Consider the following 18,112-nt stretch of genomic DNA (forward strand, 5'->3'; position numbering starts at 1 on the left):
TGATTGGCCAATCTTGAGCATGAGGTCCATGGGAACCTTGGCAAATGCAGGGGTATTGGAAATAAAATATGTACAGACAAGGCCAACAGGGATTGCATAATGAGCCATCTGCTGGGGTCCGTCAAAACCGAAGAAAATATTTGGCGAGACATGAAAGAAAAAAAAAAGCACTGGGGAAATCGGACGCTTAGAACGCAAAGGCAGGGTGAAAGACCATTCGTATGAGGAAATGGCGAAAGTGACGAGGAAGAGTATCTACTCTTCTTCGCTCTCTTCCTCGGACGAGTCAGAATCATCATCACTGCTTTCGTTGTGTTCGACCGAGGCCACTGGATCGGGAGAATAGGCGCCACCCTGGAAACGAGAAAGGTTGCTCTGAAGCATGTTGATTTGGGCTTCTTGTTCAAACTTGCTCATCGGCTTATTCTTCTTGGGCTTTGGGGGTGCGACGCTGCTGGCAGGAATATCGTCGTCGTCATCGTCATCCATCATATTGGGGACGTGCTTCTTCACGAAGTTGAGCAGCTTGTGCAAGACATCATTGGGGAGCTCATCGATGTCAAGCTCAATTTCAGCTTCATCAGTTCCCTGCAATTATAGGTTAGACCATGATTCATATATAAGTGAACAGAAAAGAACCGACCTTGAGTTGAGGAACGTTGTTCTGGATGATTTGGAGGGCTTGCTGCATTTTCTTGTCGGGAAGACTACTGATCCCGTTCGAGATGATCTGCTTCTCATTGTAGGTGATGGCACGAACTTTGCCAGGCTGAGAGCTCTTGCTCTTCTTGTCCTTTTTACCACCGAGCTTTTTGGATTCCTTTTTGGCAAGCTTGGTCTTGCCAACTTTCTTGGAAGAAGGCGGGGTCTTCTTCTTCTTGTTGGTGATAGCCTCAACCTGGCGAGACATTTCAGCGATCTGCTTCTGGAGCAAAGTGAGTTTCTCATCATCCTCTTCGCTCTCCTCGGCATCCTCGTCACTATCTTCATCAGAAGAATCGGTGTTCTGTTCGGGATGCGGTTCATGCGCTTCGAGGTAGTCCGATTTCTGAGCCCACTTGGCGTTGAAGATTTCCTCGGCACGTTGGCCACAGATGTAGGTAGGGTCACCAGGAATGTTGAATCGGAAGCAGTTTTTGAAAATTTGGCGAACGTCACCCTCAAACTCCTTGGCGTTCTCATACTGGCCAGTCTTGAGTTTGGACTGAACAGTCGACAGATCCATCGGCTTCTTGATGACGCTGTGATAAGTAGGAATGTTCAGGGCAACGGGGTCCACCGGGTAGTAGAAAGGCATAACCCAGTTGTAATGCTTCTGCTTGTGCATCTCGTCCAAGACCTCCTGGCAGAAGCGTAACTCCCACTGGAACTTCTTTTTCTTGGGCTTGGTCGAGTATGGGAGGTCGCGTTTCGGTGGGTGGATGGAGCGTTTCGGACGACCATCTGGGTTAAATGAATCGCGACGGATGACAGGCAGTCCTTCAGGTCCAAGCGCAAATGTCTGAGACTGAGGGGAAGAAGCCTTAGGCTGGCTGGGAAGGGAAGTCCGTGGCTCCCGGCGAGCAGCGGACGTCTTCTCGGTCTGCTTCTTTGGCTTCTTCTCTTCCACTTGGTCGGCCCTAGGAAGATGTGTCATTTGCTTGTCAAAGACGCCCTTCAGTCTGATTCCCTCTTGGGTCACCAGGTGGTCTGCGCCGTTGAAGATGGTAGTGTTATTGACCATCAGCGCAAAATCATCCGCAACTGCTCCAGGAGAAGTGTACTCGTTGTTCTTAAGCTTCTTTTCCATGGTGCCGAGGTCCATGGGTTGGGTGATAATGGTGTGATACTGAGGAATATTCAACTTGACAGCATCCACAGGTTCCCTATAGAAACGCGCGTCATGCATGCGTTTGAGGCTTGTGAGAGACTTCGAGATAAACTTGTGTTGGAGTTTGGTCAGCCCTGGTGCGTCACCAGTACGAGTTGGTCCAGGTGTTCCGGTCGCTGAAGCTGTGAAACCCTGAGACTTGACGTCGACAGCCGAGTCCTCGCCCTCGACCTTGGCCCGCTTAGCAGATGGTTCTTCGATGCCGATGCTAGAATCACGTTGTCGGGACATCTTGGACGGAGATGGCGGCGGCTCTGATGCATCCGTCATCTGTTGATCGACTGGTTGGGGCGCGGGAAGAGAGATGGGAGCGGAATCCGGGTTAGGATGATGTGGCAGCTCTGTCTTCGGGGCAGCCGAGACATCTTGGGGGGTATCAATAGCCATTGCATCGGATGTGGCAATGGGGCCACTGGTAGATTCGGAAGGTGTTGGATCATGAACCGGAGCCTGGACAGACGGCGCGACATCTCCAGCGGCAGCGTCGGCCGCGACTGGGGTAGCAGAGTCTTGACCCTGTGGAGCGCCGACATTTTTCTCGGTCGGCGGGGCCTCAGCAGGGGGAGCCGAGCCTGAAGCAGAAGGTGTGTCATTTTGGGCCATTTCCGATGGCACCCGATGATCGATAGGCGCAGGGACGGGAGACTTGGGTGGGGAAGTCGCAGTGCTTGTACCGTTGGTGGGGGCGTGACCATTCAGCGCCGGGGGATTCATCTCGGTGTCTGCCGGGCCATCGCTTTGAACAGGGGGGCGACACTTTGAATACTGCGTCAACAGTCAGTTCAGGAGGCACGGTTAATTGCTGGAAAGGAGGTGCTTACCTGGTGGCTGTGAGGTCAGGCGCGGAAAGACCAGTGGGCGTTGGAGGCAACTGGGGCTTGTCCTCCTTCGTGACAGGATGAACCTCAGGAGGCGGCGTCGCCATTGGGTTCGCGTTGGAAAGAATGAGGAGGCAGGATGTAATGAGGGAAGCAAGTGTCGATGAGGTGAGAGCTTTTGAAGATGTTTTGAGAGCTAGTGATCACCTGAGACACCCTCAGATTCGTAAACAAGGACTGTCAACGACCCAAGGCGCGTCGATATGAACTCGTTATTGATGAAAGGTTGTCACGAAATTGAAAAAAAAAGCGCGACAGGGGAAGGGCGGAAAATGAGGTCAGAGATGATCGGGAGATAGGAAGAGTGGAGAATGCGATTGGCGATGGTTGTTTTTATACTGCCAAGAAGGCGGTATGTGCGCAATCACGTGATAGCGAAGTAGATTGAGAAGGCGGGTCTAGATGACTTGAGATCGGTAGGTATGGGGTGAGCTAAGAGTACCCAGAATAGATTGAGTGCCTGAGGCGGGACAAATAGAACGGGAAAGAATTATGAAGAGGGGGGAAATAAATAATAATGAAAAAAGTGATGTGAGCGGATAAAAAGGTGACCGCGACGCGAGACGCGTTTGTTATGGGGGAAGATGTTAGGAGAGGGGGGTTGTATGAGGGCGGTCAGGAGAATAAAAATAGGAGAAACCAGGACGGAAGCAGAAAAATGCTCGGGGGGGATGCCAGAAACCTTTAAGTACAAACGACCGTCTTGCACTCTCCTGGGGCCAGTTCCACCAGCCACACTAGTCCGCATTCTGTCTACCGTTACCCCTTGTTAATTGGTTATCCCTGATGGACATTTTTTATTTTTGCTTTTTTTTCTTCTTTTGTATTCTTTCCTTGTCAAGCTTCGAACATCCTTTTGATTCAAGTTTGCTTTCAATTAGGTTACGTGTCGTATATTAAAGAGACTTCACAAGCCATTTCTTTTTGACTAGTTTTGTCTGCTCCTTTCATACACAGTACATGACGCATGGCCTTCTAGCGTGTTCTGCCCTGGAAGGCCGCGGCTATCTCTGATGACTCAGAGCCCTAGGGTTCCGACCGGATCCGGTTAGATCGTGAACCATTGTGTCACGTCACCACTCGAACTTGCACGTGACTGTCGTGATAGTACAACAATCACATGTCCAGCGCAAGGAACACGCTGGGATATTACAGGTAGACGCTTGATATTTCGAGGGGATAGGCTAAAAAGGATGTACGAAATCATGCCAAGATTCATACCAATTTCCGTCTGTATCGCCAATATCTACATACACCTCGACCCTTACCGATTAGGCAGATGTACGTATGTCACATGACGCGGGTAAGTGCTTTTGGCCTCGAGTGTCCGCCCAATGATGTTTCGAGTGCAGGGAACTATACTTTTAGTGCCTGACGCTTTAGATGGCTCTGTGTACGGATACACGGTACTGTCGTCCACTGTACATCGATCGTCGATGGTGCCTACGGATTATTTAGGTATCTCGAGCACAATGTAAGCCTAACCCAAGCAATGAACCTACCCAAGCGATAAGCATCAGAATTACGTAGGCATAACTAGGTTGTACCTCCAATGTTGTTCTATATTGATAGGTAGCAAGAAGCATCCACGGTCAATATATGTCACTGGCAGTACTTATCTTCGGGCTGTGATATATTTTGGCACAAGATCGCTGTGGTACGTCTTGACAGCTCACAACTATCAACGTGCGGAAATGGAATACACAACTAGAACTGCAGGCTTACAGTAAGAGTACCAAGTGAATGCCATTGAATCAGAGAAACCGACAAAATTGAACAGAAAGGTTCGAAGACTCACCTCACCTATCATTCTATCGTCCAACTGAAGCCGGGCGGGACGGGACGATATGATTAGATAAGGACAGTTGACAAGCTAAGCCCTTTTAGGACTAGACCGTCAAGGCTCTACAGAACTTTTTTTTCCTGTCCGATCAACTGCGAGACCACCAGCCCATTGCCCCCATTTGTTTTCTTAGGGGTGGAGATTAAAAGAGCCATATCGGAATCCTTACTGTCTCTAATTAGGCTCACTCTACTGATACTCACCTCTACACCAACACAACCCTCGACTGCGAGAAAAACCAGGCCAGGAAAAAAGTTATAGTCAAGATGGGAAAGAAGACGACTCGCCCATCCACCAAGGTCACTTCGGCCGCTGCCTCGCCGGCATCTGGGCTGACTTATGCCGGCACCAAGTCGTCCATTTTGCGCTCTGCATTCTCCCCGTCGGAGTACCAATTGGCCCTGTTTGCGTCCGTCATCCAAGGCCTCGATGGCCAGCACATTCGAATTCACGATACACAGACAGGACGCCTACAATGTGAGCACACCCTGGGACCGAAGGAAACAGTGACCTCTTTGGACTGGGGATACTACGGTGGCTCGGGTAAGGGTCGTGACCCGTCGAAAAAGAAGCGCAAGCGTGGTTCCGATGTCAACGGCGCTGTTGATGGCTTGGACCAGGGTGATATAGTGGTCGCGTTCGGCACAAACACATCGGATATCCGCATGTACTCGCCATCCGAAGATAAGGTGGTCGGCACCTTGACCGGCGCACACGAGAAGGGTATCAAGGACTTCAAGTTCACGGTCGATCGGCCCGCCCAGGAGGCCTGGAGCATTGGCGGTGACAACAAGCTCGTCCAGTGGGACTTGCGCACTGGACAAAGCATTAAGTACGTTTGGATATTCCCCTGGTATATCGCAAGCACTCGGACTAACGATGTGTTCCCAGGACAATCCACCTTCCCGCATCCTCAGTGTTCACTGCTCTCTCCCGCCCCGTTCCCTCGAACCCTCCTCTGATCTGCGCATCCCAGACCCCGTACTTAATAGATACCGAGAAGGCTGATGAGCCTATTCAATTCCCTGCCATGCGCAACCCGATTCACACCGTCATTTCGTCCTCTTCCGAGTCCGCTGGCGTCGGTGCATTCCTTGCCTCCGATGGTGACCGCTTTGTCAACGTTTTCGATGCCACCACCCAGAAGCTTGTTCGCAACCTTGTCGCCGATCAGGAAGTTTCCGCAATTGCACTGCAGACCGATGGTGCCATTCCCGAGAAGCAAGTTCTTGCTGCGATCACTGCAGATGGCAGTATCGAACTCTTCACAAAGCCGTTCGTTCAGCCGCAGAGTGCGCCCTCTGCTAGTGCGAAGGCCAGTCGGAAACAGATGACCCAAAAAGCAAACGCAACCCTCAGAATCACCAGCACCAAGTCCGCAAACACCTGCGTTCCTGTTGCCGACATCTCATTCCAGGGCCCCAACCTCGTGGTTGCATACACCGAGGGTGGCGTGATTCCCGTCTTCGAAAAAGTCAAGTTCCTCGATGAGGACACCGACGAGCTCTCCTTCGCTGGAATCAAGACCGTGACAAAGACCAAGTCGGGCTCAGCACTCTCTTCCGTCACGACAAATGGAGTCCGAAACGCAGGCGAGACCCGCGTTGACGAGTCCGGTATGAACGTCGAGCAGGGTAACTTGGTCGATGATGATGTGGAGATGGAGGATACACGACCAGATGCGGAATCCGATTCTGGCAGCGAGGAGGACTCCGATGACGAAGACAAGAAGTCCAAGGTTTCTACCGAGAAGAAGACCAAGCCCATCAAGCAGGTCGCAGTGAATGATGATATTGAGATGCAGAACGCTTCCGACTCCGAGGCGGAAGATAACGAGGAGGAAGAGGGCGCAGAGCCATCATTCGGAGAACTCATGCGCGCAAACGCGGGCCAGGAAGTCGATGTTGAGGCCGAGCTTGATGACGACGTTCTTCTGGGCTCATTGGTCCCCGGCAAGCCCCAGGCTGCAGTGCAACAGATTCCCACCGGCGTCTCGCTTGCAACTGTTCTATCCCAGTCGCTCAAGACTAACGACAACGGTATGCTCGAGTCCTGTTTCCACACTGGTGACACCTCCATCATCCGCACTACGATTCAGCGTCTCGACTCCTCACTGGCCGCAACTCTGCTCCAAAAACTCGCTGAGCGCCTAGCCTCTCGGCCTGGCCGCTACGGCCACCTGCTCGTCTGGGTGCAGTGGACCTGTGTCGCCCACGGCGGCGCCTTGGCTGGACACCCCGATCTTCTCAAGCGCATGGCTTCTCTCTACAAGGTCATGGATCAGCGGTCTTCCAGCCTGCCATCTCTCCTGCTTCTCAAGGGCAAGCTCGATATGCTCGATGCGCAATTGGGACTGCGCCAGTCGCTCCGCGGCGGTGACGAGGGTATGGATAGCGAGGACGAGGACAATGTGATCTACGTCGAAGGCCAGGATGATCTCGAAGACAGTGAGACCGAGGCCAAGACGCCGCGGAAGTCAATACGCGACCAGGCGTATGACGAGGACGAGTCAATGATGAATGGCGTCGACGAGTCCGAAGACGACGAGGATGATGGAAGCGACGATGAGGATGACGACGAAGAGCCTATCTTGGATATCGAGGCTGCTGAGTCCGTCGGTTCTTCTGACGCCGAAGAATCGCTCGAAGAGAACGAGGATGAGGATGAAGATGAGGATAGCGATGGCTCGATGGTTGACTTCATCGCTGATACGGAAGACGACGAGTCCGACGATGGCGCCCAGGCGCCCCCGCCAAAGAAGAGCAAGGCTTCCAGCAAGAAGAGCAAGGGCGGCAAGAAATAAGCGCTCTCTTTGAAGTTGTACGAATTAGAGGAAGAAGGGTAACGGTCTATAAAAGAACATATGTCTATTTTTTTATTTCGATGCATCTGACCGGGAGGTCTGCACTTCATTTTCTTTCTTGTGTTTAACATTTGCTTTCGATATCTTGTGCCCTCTACTGAGCGCCTCTGCGTGTCTCTCAATGTCAATTGGATTATATCTTGGTTCCCTTGTCCTTCCTCTCAGCGTCTGTTACTATATCAGATCGTAACGATCCCATCCTTCCTCTCTACACCAACAACTCCTCCCCCGAACATGGACCCCCATGCAACACCTGATGATCAGGCACCCCTTTCCCCCCGAGGGGTATCAGCAAGGCTGTCGTCGACTCCTGCGAGGGGTACGTAGTGAAGTGACCCAAGGCACTGACATCAGCCGTATCAAGAGCCAGAATGGCACCGTTCTTGCCACCTTCTATCCAAGCCTCGGTCGTCGAGTTGGGCAGGGTGATATGCGCCAGGCCAGAGAGGTAGACCACCCATCTGATGTAGAAAGAGAATTTAGTCGATCAGAATCACGGAAGACATGAGGTACATCGGATACAACATATACAGCCTCACCAAGGGTTCATAAGCCTCCCCTTTACACGGTATTCGATATATCAAGCACATAACTACAACATGCAAAGAACATAACATAGACCAACACCAGTTACCCGCCCAAAGGAATTCAATTAAGATAATCAAGAAAACTCACTGCAAAGCCGGTGCATTATGCAACCCCCCATCAAAACCAGCTGGTAAAACCGTATACGACGCGTTCCGACCAACACCACCTAGATCCAGCGCCGCAGCCCCCGCGGTGCCGGGTGTATTGGAGGTTTCAAAACCCGACGACAGAGCCCAGCATTCTAACGTGGAGCGATTGTCGCGTGCGCCGAGGACGGTCACGTTGAGGGTGGAGCCGAGGGAGAGACCTGGGGGTTGGCTGTTGAGGAGCGTGGAGGGGAGAGGTTGGAGATGCATGGGTAGGTTCAAGGGAATGTGGTCTGATATACGCAGTAGTTGGTATTACAGGGGGAAGTGGGAAGGAGGATGGGATGTAAGATGGATAGGGTGGTATTTATAATTTGCTTCGCTTCGCTCAGCAAAATGAGGTTTATGCTGACAGCGGAGGGCGGGATCGATAAGCACTAGTAGCAGCTTATTGTATGGCTAATGCATGTATGGATGTACGGAGTACTACCTAGATTGGTTGGGGTTATGTAGACTGTGACAGGGCTGGAATGTGGGAATAGGCTGAATAGCATCGATATCCTCAGAATAGCCCGAAGGAATAGTAATGGACTGTGCAGATATCACAAAACGGCAAAAATTAAATACACTCCGGCCTCGTGGCGTAATGGTAACGCGTTCCTCTCCTATAATTGGGTAAACACTGTCCCAAGGAAAGACTGCGAGTTCGAGTCTCGCCGTGGTCATATTTCTTCTTTTTTTTTTCTGCGTGTTTCTTGGAGACTAGCTAGAGGACATGTTCCAAAGAGTTTGTCTGGTGTATAAAACAAAAGCACATCAATTGATTCGTTAAAGAAAGATAGAGAACCTGTCCGAGTTCTCCCTTTGCAGCACTGGAACCCTAAGAATATACACGCTGCTAATGATAGTGATCCCCAGACCAGGAAAGAGAGAAAATTTACCAAACAGCCAAAGGCTAACGAATGACTTCTCCACTAGACTTCTCGATACCCTCCAGGCCCTCCAGGATGTCACTTCCGCCAAAAAGTCCACAGCCAGGGCTCATGCTGGTCTTTCTCCCACCCCAGACTTCGTGGAACTTGATACTTTGATCGCTAGACGCAACGATAATGCATCCCTCCTCCTTTGTCCGGGCGCACCACATCCCACCTTCTTTCTCCTTGGGCGTAACGGTACGAGGTCCAGACTTGCGCCTCCCTGTTGAGCCTCTTTGTTCGGAAGACTGAGCATAACCTGGTGAGCCAATGCGCGAAGACGATTGACTGCCAAAAGGTACACCGAAGGACTTGGGAAGCTTTCCTGGATACCTGACTGCCCACAGTGCTCTACCACAGTCAAAGCCAGGTTGAATTCCGGACCCATCCCAGCTGCTTCCATAGGGACCCCAGGGGATAGCCGCGACCTGTGCGCAGCTGGGCCAGGCAAAGACGGCAATTCGGAATGGGTGCTCTGGCTGTGCATAGCCAAATGTAGCCACAATTTCGCGTTGAGTCTCACTCCAGATCAGACTGGTCACCTGGGCAAATACATTGATGGTCGCGAGGCAGGCTCCGCTGCGAGTGTGGTAAAAGTGTATGGCTCGGTCATTGGTACCTCCTCCGGTTGCGAGCAGTGATGGTTGCCAAGGTGCAAACGCAATTGCTTTGACTGCAGCCGAGTGCACCAAACGATGCTTGTGACTGTCGAATGGAACTAGAATCGTTCGTCCGTCACCGGCAATGAGAGTGCCTGCGTGGTTCATAACTTGGGTTGTAGACGACGGCTTGATCGCGGGAGTAACCCATGATGGGATAATATGGTTTAGAGCGGGTCGCCTACTGAACATCCGTCTTGTTGCAGAACCCAAGGCAAAGTATGGGAAGGCCCCAAGGCTGTAGCTGCTGGGGGTGTCTGGGGACGGAACGGATGAGACTCTGGAATCCGAACGTCGCGGGATAACTTCGGCCAGGTCAAAGAGAAGACAGGCATTGTCATTTCCGCCTGAAGCAAGATATTTCTCATCTGGGGACCAAGCCAGTCCACATATTTGTTGAGTGTGTGCACAGATTTTTGCAATAAGCGTCATGGACCCATTCCATTTCCACTTGGCCTGGTCTTCTTCATTGGTCCACTCGACTGAATAGTACCAGATATTTCCAAGCTCGTCACCGACAACGAGTTCCTCCACATCTACATCGAAGTATCCAAACCGTTCTGAAGGTCTCCGTGAGGTTGTCGGCTTGAATGCCACGGATGTGAGGGTGCACGGATGGCTGATCTCATAGCGCACATGTTTCTCGAAGGTGCTCCACAGAGTCAGTTGACCAGACCGACGTGTCACTGCAAGAATGCTTCTCTCACCATTCTCTGACGAGAACGCGAGAGAGGTCACATAGTTCGACCGGCGCAAACGCGGAAATGGGGGAGAACTCAGCCCACGACCTTCTGACCAAAGGTAGACTTTATGGCCCAAGCCGACTGCCAGAATTCCAGATGTTGTCGAGTAGGCAAGCGTGCTGCAGTAAAAGTCGTCTCGAAGGAAGGGCGCATCAAGGATTCGGAAAGGGTTCGCGGGAACGACCTCCTTTTTGGGAAGTGATGTGGACACTGGGAGAAGAAGGCAGGTCAGCTGGTGCCCCGGGGAAAACTGCGGACACCGCCATCCTCACAATTCCCTTTTCCACAAGTAAGATTGGAATATATGTCATGTATATTGTACCTGTACATAGTTGTTTGTCCCGACAGGTGGACGTCAGCGAAATATGGTACGGTACTTACAACAATCCTTCCAGTCAGTTTTCCAGTCACTTTCCTTCAAGAAAAACGGGGAGAAATGCGCATAATCTGGAGAAGCTGGATTGGTAGGAGCATGCAAATACCGTAGACAAGTCTCTAACTGTCTGGTCGTCGGGTCAATTCCCAAAGCAAGCGCAAGTCTCGACTCGTGTATCTCATCTTCACTGTACTTGGGCTTTTTTGGTAAGAAGCGAGCAACGTAAACCGGGGCAGGTGATCTATTGCTCGAAGTGATCCGAGGGTCATTGGCAGTCGTGACAGGAGAACTTCCGAGGACCGCAGATGTCCCACTCACATTCCACACTGCACCGGAGCTGACTTGTCTCAATGACCCATGTGCAGAGTGGCTTCCCGCAATGATGAGCTCAGTGATTTGACGAGGCCGATGATGTGGAATCTGCCGGAGTCGAATTGGCTGTTGCGGTCCGACAGTGAGACCCCTACTTGGGGTTGTGGGTAGGAATGGATCATCACCAGGAGGAAGTCGTCGAAGAGATTTCTCTTGAGGTGAAAGACGCTGCGGATGTTTGGTGATATGAAATGCGGTCGATGTTGGTTCGAAGTCACGCTTTGGGATGAATCTATCAGGCGAGATCGGGCTTCGGAAGGAGCTCCTCAAGCCCACTGGACTTGTAGCTCTCCTCACCCTTTTACGACCTCGCTGGGGTTGCAGAGTCCGATTTTCCTTACAATGAGGGGCGGGTGTCAGAGTATCCTGGACTCCAGGCTCGTCTGACAATGATGATTGAGAAGTTGTGGTTGTTTCAAAGAATGGCAAACTGATGGTTGCAAACTCAGTAAGTAGAACAGGTCTGCGTTCCTCCGAAGATTGAGATCGAGAATGTGATTCCCATGCATGTTTGCGATTGCCGGTTGGAGGGGCTTCCTCGAAGGAGTGGCGTTGCATATCTACCATTGTGCTGGATGCAGGTCGATAAGCTGTAAGACGTAATAGCCTAAGAGTAAAAGAAAGAACGTATGGGAAGGCCTCTTCTCCACGACATTGTGGCGAGATGAGAGAGGTGAGGAAGTAAAAGCTCTTGACGAAAGTAGAAAGAGTATAAAAGTCACGTGATAGTATATTCAATGGGTGGATTACAGGCCAGTTGGCAGGTGGCGGGCGCCGCCGGGGGGGGGGAAGTTTACGTAACACGATAATGGCAGCCTTAGGCCACAATGTATGCTTTTACCTTAGATCCAACTGTGGCATATGATCACCACGTCGGGACCTAACACTTGTTGCTCATTGCGTGTCACAAGAGACTGTCAGACTGATTAAAAATGCCTACTGTGAGATAAATACTTCGCTGACCATGGTTATCTCGCTCCGGGCTAATTATTGCAATAGCACGGTGTGCCCCGATACAAACCAGTTGAGAAGTCCGCCGAAGCAAGACAGCAGGAGTTGCAGAAGATAGAAAACTACAAGGACCTCGAGCGTTTAGTATCTGAAAAGGTTGGCATACTATATACATATGATCAGACAGAAACTGACATGGGATAGATTGCTGGACATGACTACACAACCGAGACCTTGAAGAAGATCTCGGAGTTGCTGTCTAGCAATCCAGAATACTACACAGTATGGAACTACCGCCGGCAGGTATTGCAGTATCAGTTCTCCCAAGCAGGAGATTCAGGCGATGAGACTGCTGCCAGTTCAATCGCACAATTAATCATAACTGATTTACAATTCTTGATTCCCCTTCTCAAGAGCTTCCCCAAATGTTACTGGATTTGGAACTATCGTCTATGGCTGCTGGATGAGGCTCGTCGTCTATTACCCACTTCCGAGGCCCGACAAATGTGGCAGCAAGAACTTGCTCTTGTGGGCAAGATGTTGACTCTGGATAGCCGGAATTTCCACGGGTGGGGTTACCGGCGCTTCGTGGTTGAGACATTGAAGGAGCTTGGCACCGCGGAAGAAGCAACAAGCATGACGCAGAAGGAGTTCGAATATGCAAAGAAGATGATCGGCGCCAACCTATCAAACTTCTCCGCGTGGCACTACCGGACGAAGCTCATCCAATCGTTACTAGATGAGCAATCTGCCAGTGATGACGACCGGAAAAGAATGTTAGATGAGGGTTGGTCTATTCTGCCTTATTGATGTTTTCCTATAATACTAATTGGCCCCATAGAACTATCGCTCATTCATCAGGCTTTCATTGATCCATATGACCAGTCTCTTTGGTTCTATCACCAAAATTTGATGAGTGTGTTTGACCCGTCCATGGCTGAACGGACTATGGCTCCCAATTTGAGCTCATCCGACCGGTTGGAATACATCAGAAATGAGATCGAAGAGATTAAAGACATGATGGATGGGGCAGAAGACTGCAAATATATCTACCAGGCATTGATCGAGTGTACTCTACTTGCTTCCAAGGTGGAGGGCAGCTTATCTTCTGAGGATCGAGAGCAGATTCTGAGCTGGCTTTCAGAATTAAAGAAGCTGGATCCACTGCGACGAGAACGATGGCTTGATTTTGAAAAGACCCTGTGAAAATTAGCCTTGGAGCTATCACCGAACATGCATGACTGTGTTTGTTTACAAACTCCCTGGCCTCGGCCCCTTTCTAGTTCACGATACCGTGCACAACTAGCGAACTCCATAAGACATTAAATTCTCGCCCTTAGGTATAAGTGAATTAGTGAGTTAGTGAAATACCAGAAATGCATTCTCATCAAAGTATATTAACGTATAAAAATGCACTGAAGTCCATAGCACATGTTGTATGCACGCGCATTCCCCTGTGATCGACAGGTCGGATCCGCATATTGTTGGGGCACCAATCAGCGCCAAGGGTACCTGGGGCAATCGAATCGGTCATTTGAAACGTTCGCCCCAAATCCCTTCCTCATTCTTTCATGCCCTGCGAGATCCCATTCCCTCTGATCTCTTCTGTTTGAGCATTTGCTCTCGTTCTATGGAGCGTTGTGTCTTCTGATTGTGAGGTCACCATCTACAGCTATGGCCGACATGTCGATACATACGAATCAACGCCCTGAACACGAAGGGGTAAGTGGTCAAACTGGATATCTCCCAGGCCATTATTCTGGCCTTTACTGGTATTGGGACTGAACTAAATGCCTGGCTAAATAGGATACTTTCGACGATGCCCTCGAGATAGCCGAAATCCAGGAGAACACTTTGAACGTCGCCATCCCTCAATCTACTTCCACCCGATCGTTGACTGATAGCCCTCCAATCGGCTCACATCCCTCTCCGGACATGACAGAGAAGCCTCCGTTGCCTTCTGTATCGCAGGACGAACAGATGACCGCCACCGCTGAGGAGCAGGACAAGGATGGCGAGGGGCAAAATGGGAACAACGACAAGAAGAATAAAAAGAAGAAAAACAAAAAGAAGGGGAAGACAAAGGATGACGGCGTTGATACCAACGATGAGACCACCTATGAGACCACCTACGAAACGAGCGACGAGGTAAACGATGCGACCGACAAGCCCACAAACGGCGATAAGCCGGAGCACGGGTCTGAGGTTACACAGACAGAGGAGGTAGACAAGCCCGAGCAGGATCGCGGTCAGAGCCCACTGCAGAAGTCGCCTCTACTCACATCGCACCGGTTATCTACAGGATCGCTCGACCAACTCGACGAGGTGAACTTGATGAAAGAAGACGAGCAGTCGGATAAGCCACGAAGCCCAAGGGATAAGATGGAGGCGCCTCCTCTGCCTCCCAAAGACGACGCAACCACACCTGCCAGCGCTGGGTTGATGGGGTTGTCGGGCAGCTTGCCCTCGCTGCCTTGGGGTGCCCCTCCAGTGAACAAGAATCCACCCCCTGTTCCCCCACCGCCCCCTACACGAAAGCCCAGCGGTCCATTTGGATGGTTCTCTCGAAGCTCTAGCTCAACGATTAAGGACGCCAAATCTACGCCTCAATCCAGCCGACGCAATACTGCCACCTCCGTATCCACCCTTGCCAGCAACCTAGAACAGGCCGCTCGTGATGGCGACGACGTTTCGAGCGTCGGTTCCAAGAAACCGAGACGGAACAGTTTGAAGGACCAATTTAAGATGCTGCGCTTGCGCGAGGAGAGCCAGGCACCCGAGCTTGATCAGACGAGTGTACGATCGGGTCAGGCTAGCATTAACCACTCTGGGGCTAGTCCCCCTATCATTCCAGAGGAAGGGGAAGGTGGCATCTTGGCAGCCACAGGAGCAACCTCGCCTACGAATGTTGCTCCCAGAAGATCTGGCTCTGTGGCTGATGCTTCCACCCCAGTAGATTGGGAGTTGTGGCAGCAGCTCGTGAACAATGGACCCCAGGCCTTGGCGGGCTCAGAAGAACTGAACGCTGCCATCAAACGAGGCATCCCTCAGACGATTCGGGGTGTCATTTGGCAGATTTTGGCGGATTCTCAAACTGCTGAGATGGAGGACATCTACCGAGAGCTTGTGGCGCGTGGCACATCACAAGACAAAGAGGGACGGGTCAATGGCACTGAACCTATGTCTTCACGTTCCTCCGTTCGCTCGCACCACTCGGGATCCGGCTCTGGGTCTAGCAGCGCTACACCTAGCCCGTCCCAAGAGGGGGATGTCGATAAGTTGGCCAAGGAACAGACCTTCAACGAAGCCGACCGTGCCAAGAAATTGAAGACTGATGCGGCCGCACTACAGAAACTGGAGAAGGCTATCAGGCGAGATCTGGGGGCTCGCACTAGCTACGCAAAATACTTTGTCTCCCAGGGTAGCCAAGAAGGTCTCTTTGGGCTGTGCAAGGCATATGCATTGTACGATACGGGAGTTGGATACGCACAGGGAATGAATTTCATTGCCATGCCGTTGTTGTTCAATGTGAGTAGATTTCCGGTTGAGCCAATCGAGGTCCTTTTGTTGACAGTATATGCAGATGGATGAGGTCGATGCTTTCGCCATGCTGGTCAAGCTGATGAACAAGTACTCCCTGCGGGATATGTTCATCCAGGATATGCCTGGCCTCCACCGAAGCCTGTACCAATTCGAGCGGCTGTTGGAAGATCTAGAACCTGCTCTTTATTGCCATCTTCGCCGCCGTGGCGTCCCTCCTCAGCTCTACGCCACCCAGTGGTTCTTGACGTTATTCGCCTACCGTTTCCCGCTACAACTAGTGCTTCGAATCTACGACTTGATTTTCGAAGAGGGATTGGAGACCACTATCCTTAAATTCGGTGTTGCTATTATGCGCCGGAATGCAGAGACGCTCCTCGGGATGAAAGATATGAGCGCACTTACTACATTCCTGAAAGAACGCTTGTTCGACGCCTATATTGATAAGCAACCGTCCACCTCGTCGATCCTGGAGTCAGGCTTCTTCGGAAGCTCCGGTGCTGCCGATAAGGAAATCTATCGATCCGACATCCTGGTGCAGGACGCCTGCGCCATTCCTCTAACCCCCGAGATGCTTGCCACCTACACAACTGAGTGGGAGGAGAAGTCTCGAACAGAGAAGGAGCGCGAACTCGAGCTCGAACACTTACGGCACACCGTGAGCACGCAGGGAGCGCGTGTCCGCCTGCTGGAGGAACGTGCCGAAGCCTCGGACAAGGAGCATGTGCAGCTGGCCTCTGAATTGGTGCATGTCAAGGTCGAAAATGAGGAGCTGCGCGACCTCAACGATGCACTAACTCTCCAGGTGGCTGAACTTAAGAATGTGGTCGACAAACAGCCAGCCGAGGTGGAGGAGAAGCTCCGCCTAGAGATGGAACGAATCATGAAGCGGAACATCGAAGTGCAAAATGAGAACCGTGCAATGGAGGAGTCAATGACGGAGATGGAGAAGGAGTTGGTTGCCACGAAGATGAAGTGGGCAGAGGTGAGATATCCACATTTACCGTCTAAATCAAGAACATCGAGGACTAACATATGCACAACACAGATCTCCGAGAACCACGAAAACCTCCGCCAGAAATGGAGCGACCTTCGTCGTGCCCTGGACTGAATACCACCCTACTTGTCGTTACTCCTCTCCTCCCCTCCCCGGATAGCAGTTATCAGGGTCTGTATATTTGCAATACGCAGATATGACAGCGAGGATCTGCGATCACGCCCTATGCTGCACATTCCGGGCCGAATCACATTGCTTTTCTCCTCGATCCCCTTCTCGTACCTGCGTGCTTCTCCTTACGAGCCAATGTTATGACCTGCGCAACCCTTATGACCCTACCCCTACCCTATTTGATCCCTTTCCCCAAACCCCAGCATGCCACTTGGAGCGGCATCATGTTTGATCGCTGTCGCTGTGTGAATTATATCTTTTTGCTTTAGTGTATGTCTACCTCCGATCCTCGGGCAGGGCACTATCAGACGTATGCAATGTACATCATTCAACATCCAATATTCCCAGTCTTATTTTACAAGATATTCTCATAGAACGTCGTCAAAACATCCTCCTTAACCGGCCCCGCAACAGCCTTCAACGCATTATGCGCCTCGCACTCCGTATCATAGTATTTCATATCCTCCATCGACGCAAACGTCGTCTTCACAGAGATATTGTACCCCTTATTCCGCGGATCTGGGATCGTTGCACCGACAGACGCAGAGACAATATATGGCTTTCCGTCCTAGACAGTTCCGGATATCCCGTTTTAGTATGTGTTCGTTCCGATGATTCCCTCTGCTCTGAATGGGGGCATTCCCATATGTACTCGGTACACACAGGCAGCAGTGGCGAATTGAAAGTTGATGCAGGTTCAACGTACCTTGGTAGCTGTCTTCGCGAGAACCTTGTATGCCTCCAGTACGCGGTCCCGATCTGCCTCGTTGGGGATCTTGAAGAGGGTGATGCGCTCGATAGGTGCCATTTTGGAAGGGAGTTCGAAGGGGAATGGTTTGTTGGATTTGTGGGGAGAGCTGAGTTTAAATCTACGGGTCACTACTATGGTCGGTTATGTCGGGATAGCTCGGTGGGGAATTAGGTGGGGAATCTTTGATTGGTAAGTTATTTTCTCCATGTGTACTCCGTAGTTATGGCATATAGGGGGTACTCACTGGGTAGAAGGGGAGTACATTGTCTTTTTTACTTCCGGTTGAAGTCTCTGTATTGATCGCTATGAATTACTGCATAGAGGTGTTTTCTCCATTGGGGATGCATCATCATGCATGAGAGCGGAATTTGGGGGGATGAGAACGGGGGAGTTCCGCGCGGGGAATTTGGGGTAGGGCGGAATGGGATGCGTTACAATGTTTACTGTGTA

General features: G+C 51.2%; 7 protein-coding genes across 7 annotated transcripts; 3 read left to right on the forward strand and 4 right to left on the reverse strand.

Moving 5' to 3' along the window:
- Positions 1 to 255: 255 nt before the first annotated feature.
- N7515_003628 (putative transcription regulator BDF1) lies at positions 256 to 2,795 on the reverse strand (the record flags this gene model as incomplete). The annotated part of the gene is made up of 3 exons (XM_056664372.1): positions 256 to 588; positions 644 to 2,606; positions 2,692 to 2,795. 3 exons carry the CDS (start codon positions 2,793 to 2,795, stop codon positions 256 to 258), a joined length of 2,400 nt encoding a protein of 799 aa, XP_056523429.1.
- A 2,062-nt stretch (positions 2,796 to 4,857) lies between these two features.
- On the forward strand, positions 4,858 to 7,394 carry N7515_003629 (WD40 repeat domain-containing protein; the record flags this gene model as incomplete). The annotated part of the gene is made up of 2 exons (XM_056664373.1): positions 4,858 to 5,423; positions 5,483 to 7,394. The coding sequence occupies 2 exons, from the start codon at positions 4,858 to 4,860 to the stop codon at positions 7,392 to 7,394; spliced, it is 2,478 nt and encodes an 825-aa protein (XP_056523430.1).
- Positions 7,395 to 7,662: 268 nt separating this feature from the next.
- N7515_003630 (uncharacterized protein) lies at positions 7,663 to 8,398 on the reverse strand (the record flags this gene model as incomplete). Its single annotated transcript, XM_056664374.1, has 2 exons — positions 7,663 to 7,915; positions 8,130 to 8,398. The coding sequence occupies 2 exons, from the start codon at positions 8,396 to 8,398 to the stop codon at positions 7,663 to 7,665; spliced, it is 522 nt and encodes a 173-aa protein (XP_056523431.1).
- Positions 8,399 to 9,083: 685 nt separating this feature from the next.
- Positions 9,084 to 11,819, reverse strand: N7515_003631 (WD40 repeat domain-containing protein; the record flags this gene model as incomplete). The annotated part of the gene is made up of 2 exons (XM_056664375.1): positions 9,084 to 10,714; positions 10,886 to 11,819. 2 exons carry the CDS (start codon positions 11,817 to 11,819, stop codon positions 9,084 to 9,086), a joined length of 2,565 nt encoding a protein of 854 aa, XP_056523432.1.
- Positions 11,820 to 12,184: 365 nt separating this feature from the next.
- On the forward strand, positions 12,185 to 13,409 carry N7515_003632 (Rab geranylgeranyltransferase BET4; the record flags this gene model as incomplete). The annotated part of the gene is made up of 4 exons (XM_056664376.1): positions 12,185 to 12,193; positions 12,252 to 12,359; positions 12,408 to 12,990; positions 13,045 to 13,409. 4 exons carry the CDS (start codon positions 12,185 to 12,187, stop codon positions 13,407 to 13,409), a joined length of 1,065 nt encoding a protein of 354 aa, XP_056523433.1.
- A 468-nt stretch (positions 13,410 to 13,877) lies between these two features.
- Positions 13,878 to 16,854, forward strand: N7515_003633 (putative GTPase activating protein (Gyp5); the record flags this gene model as incomplete). Its single annotated transcript, XM_056664377.1, has 4 exons — positions 13,878 to 13,925; positions 14,010 to 15,731; positions 15,787 to 16,728; positions 16,792 to 16,854. The coding sequence occupies 4 exons, from the start codon at positions 13,878 to 13,880 to the stop codon at positions 16,852 to 16,854; spliced, it is 2,775 nt and encodes a 924-aa protein (XP_056523434.1).
- A 412-nt stretch (positions 16,855 to 17,266) lies between these two features.
- On the reverse strand, positions 17,267 to 17,719 carry N7515_003634 (Dabb family protein; the record flags this gene model as incomplete). The annotated part of the gene is made up of 2 exons (XM_056664378.1): positions 17,267 to 17,479; positions 17,618 to 17,719. The coding sequence occupies 2 exons, from the start codon at positions 17,717 to 17,719 to the stop codon at positions 17,267 to 17,269; spliced, it is 315 nt and encodes a 104-aa protein (XP_056523435.1).
- Positions 17,720 to 18,112: the final 393 nt, after the last annotated feature.

This window comes from Penicillium bovifimosum (assembly GCF_028826915.1).
Source record: "Penicillium bovifimosum strain IBT 22155 chromosome Unknown utg000003l_segment0_segment0, whole genome shotgun sequence".
NCBI classification, from domain to species: Eukaryota; Fungi; Ascomycota; class Eurotiomycetes; order Eurotiales; family Aspergillaceae; genus Penicillium; species Penicillium bovifimosum.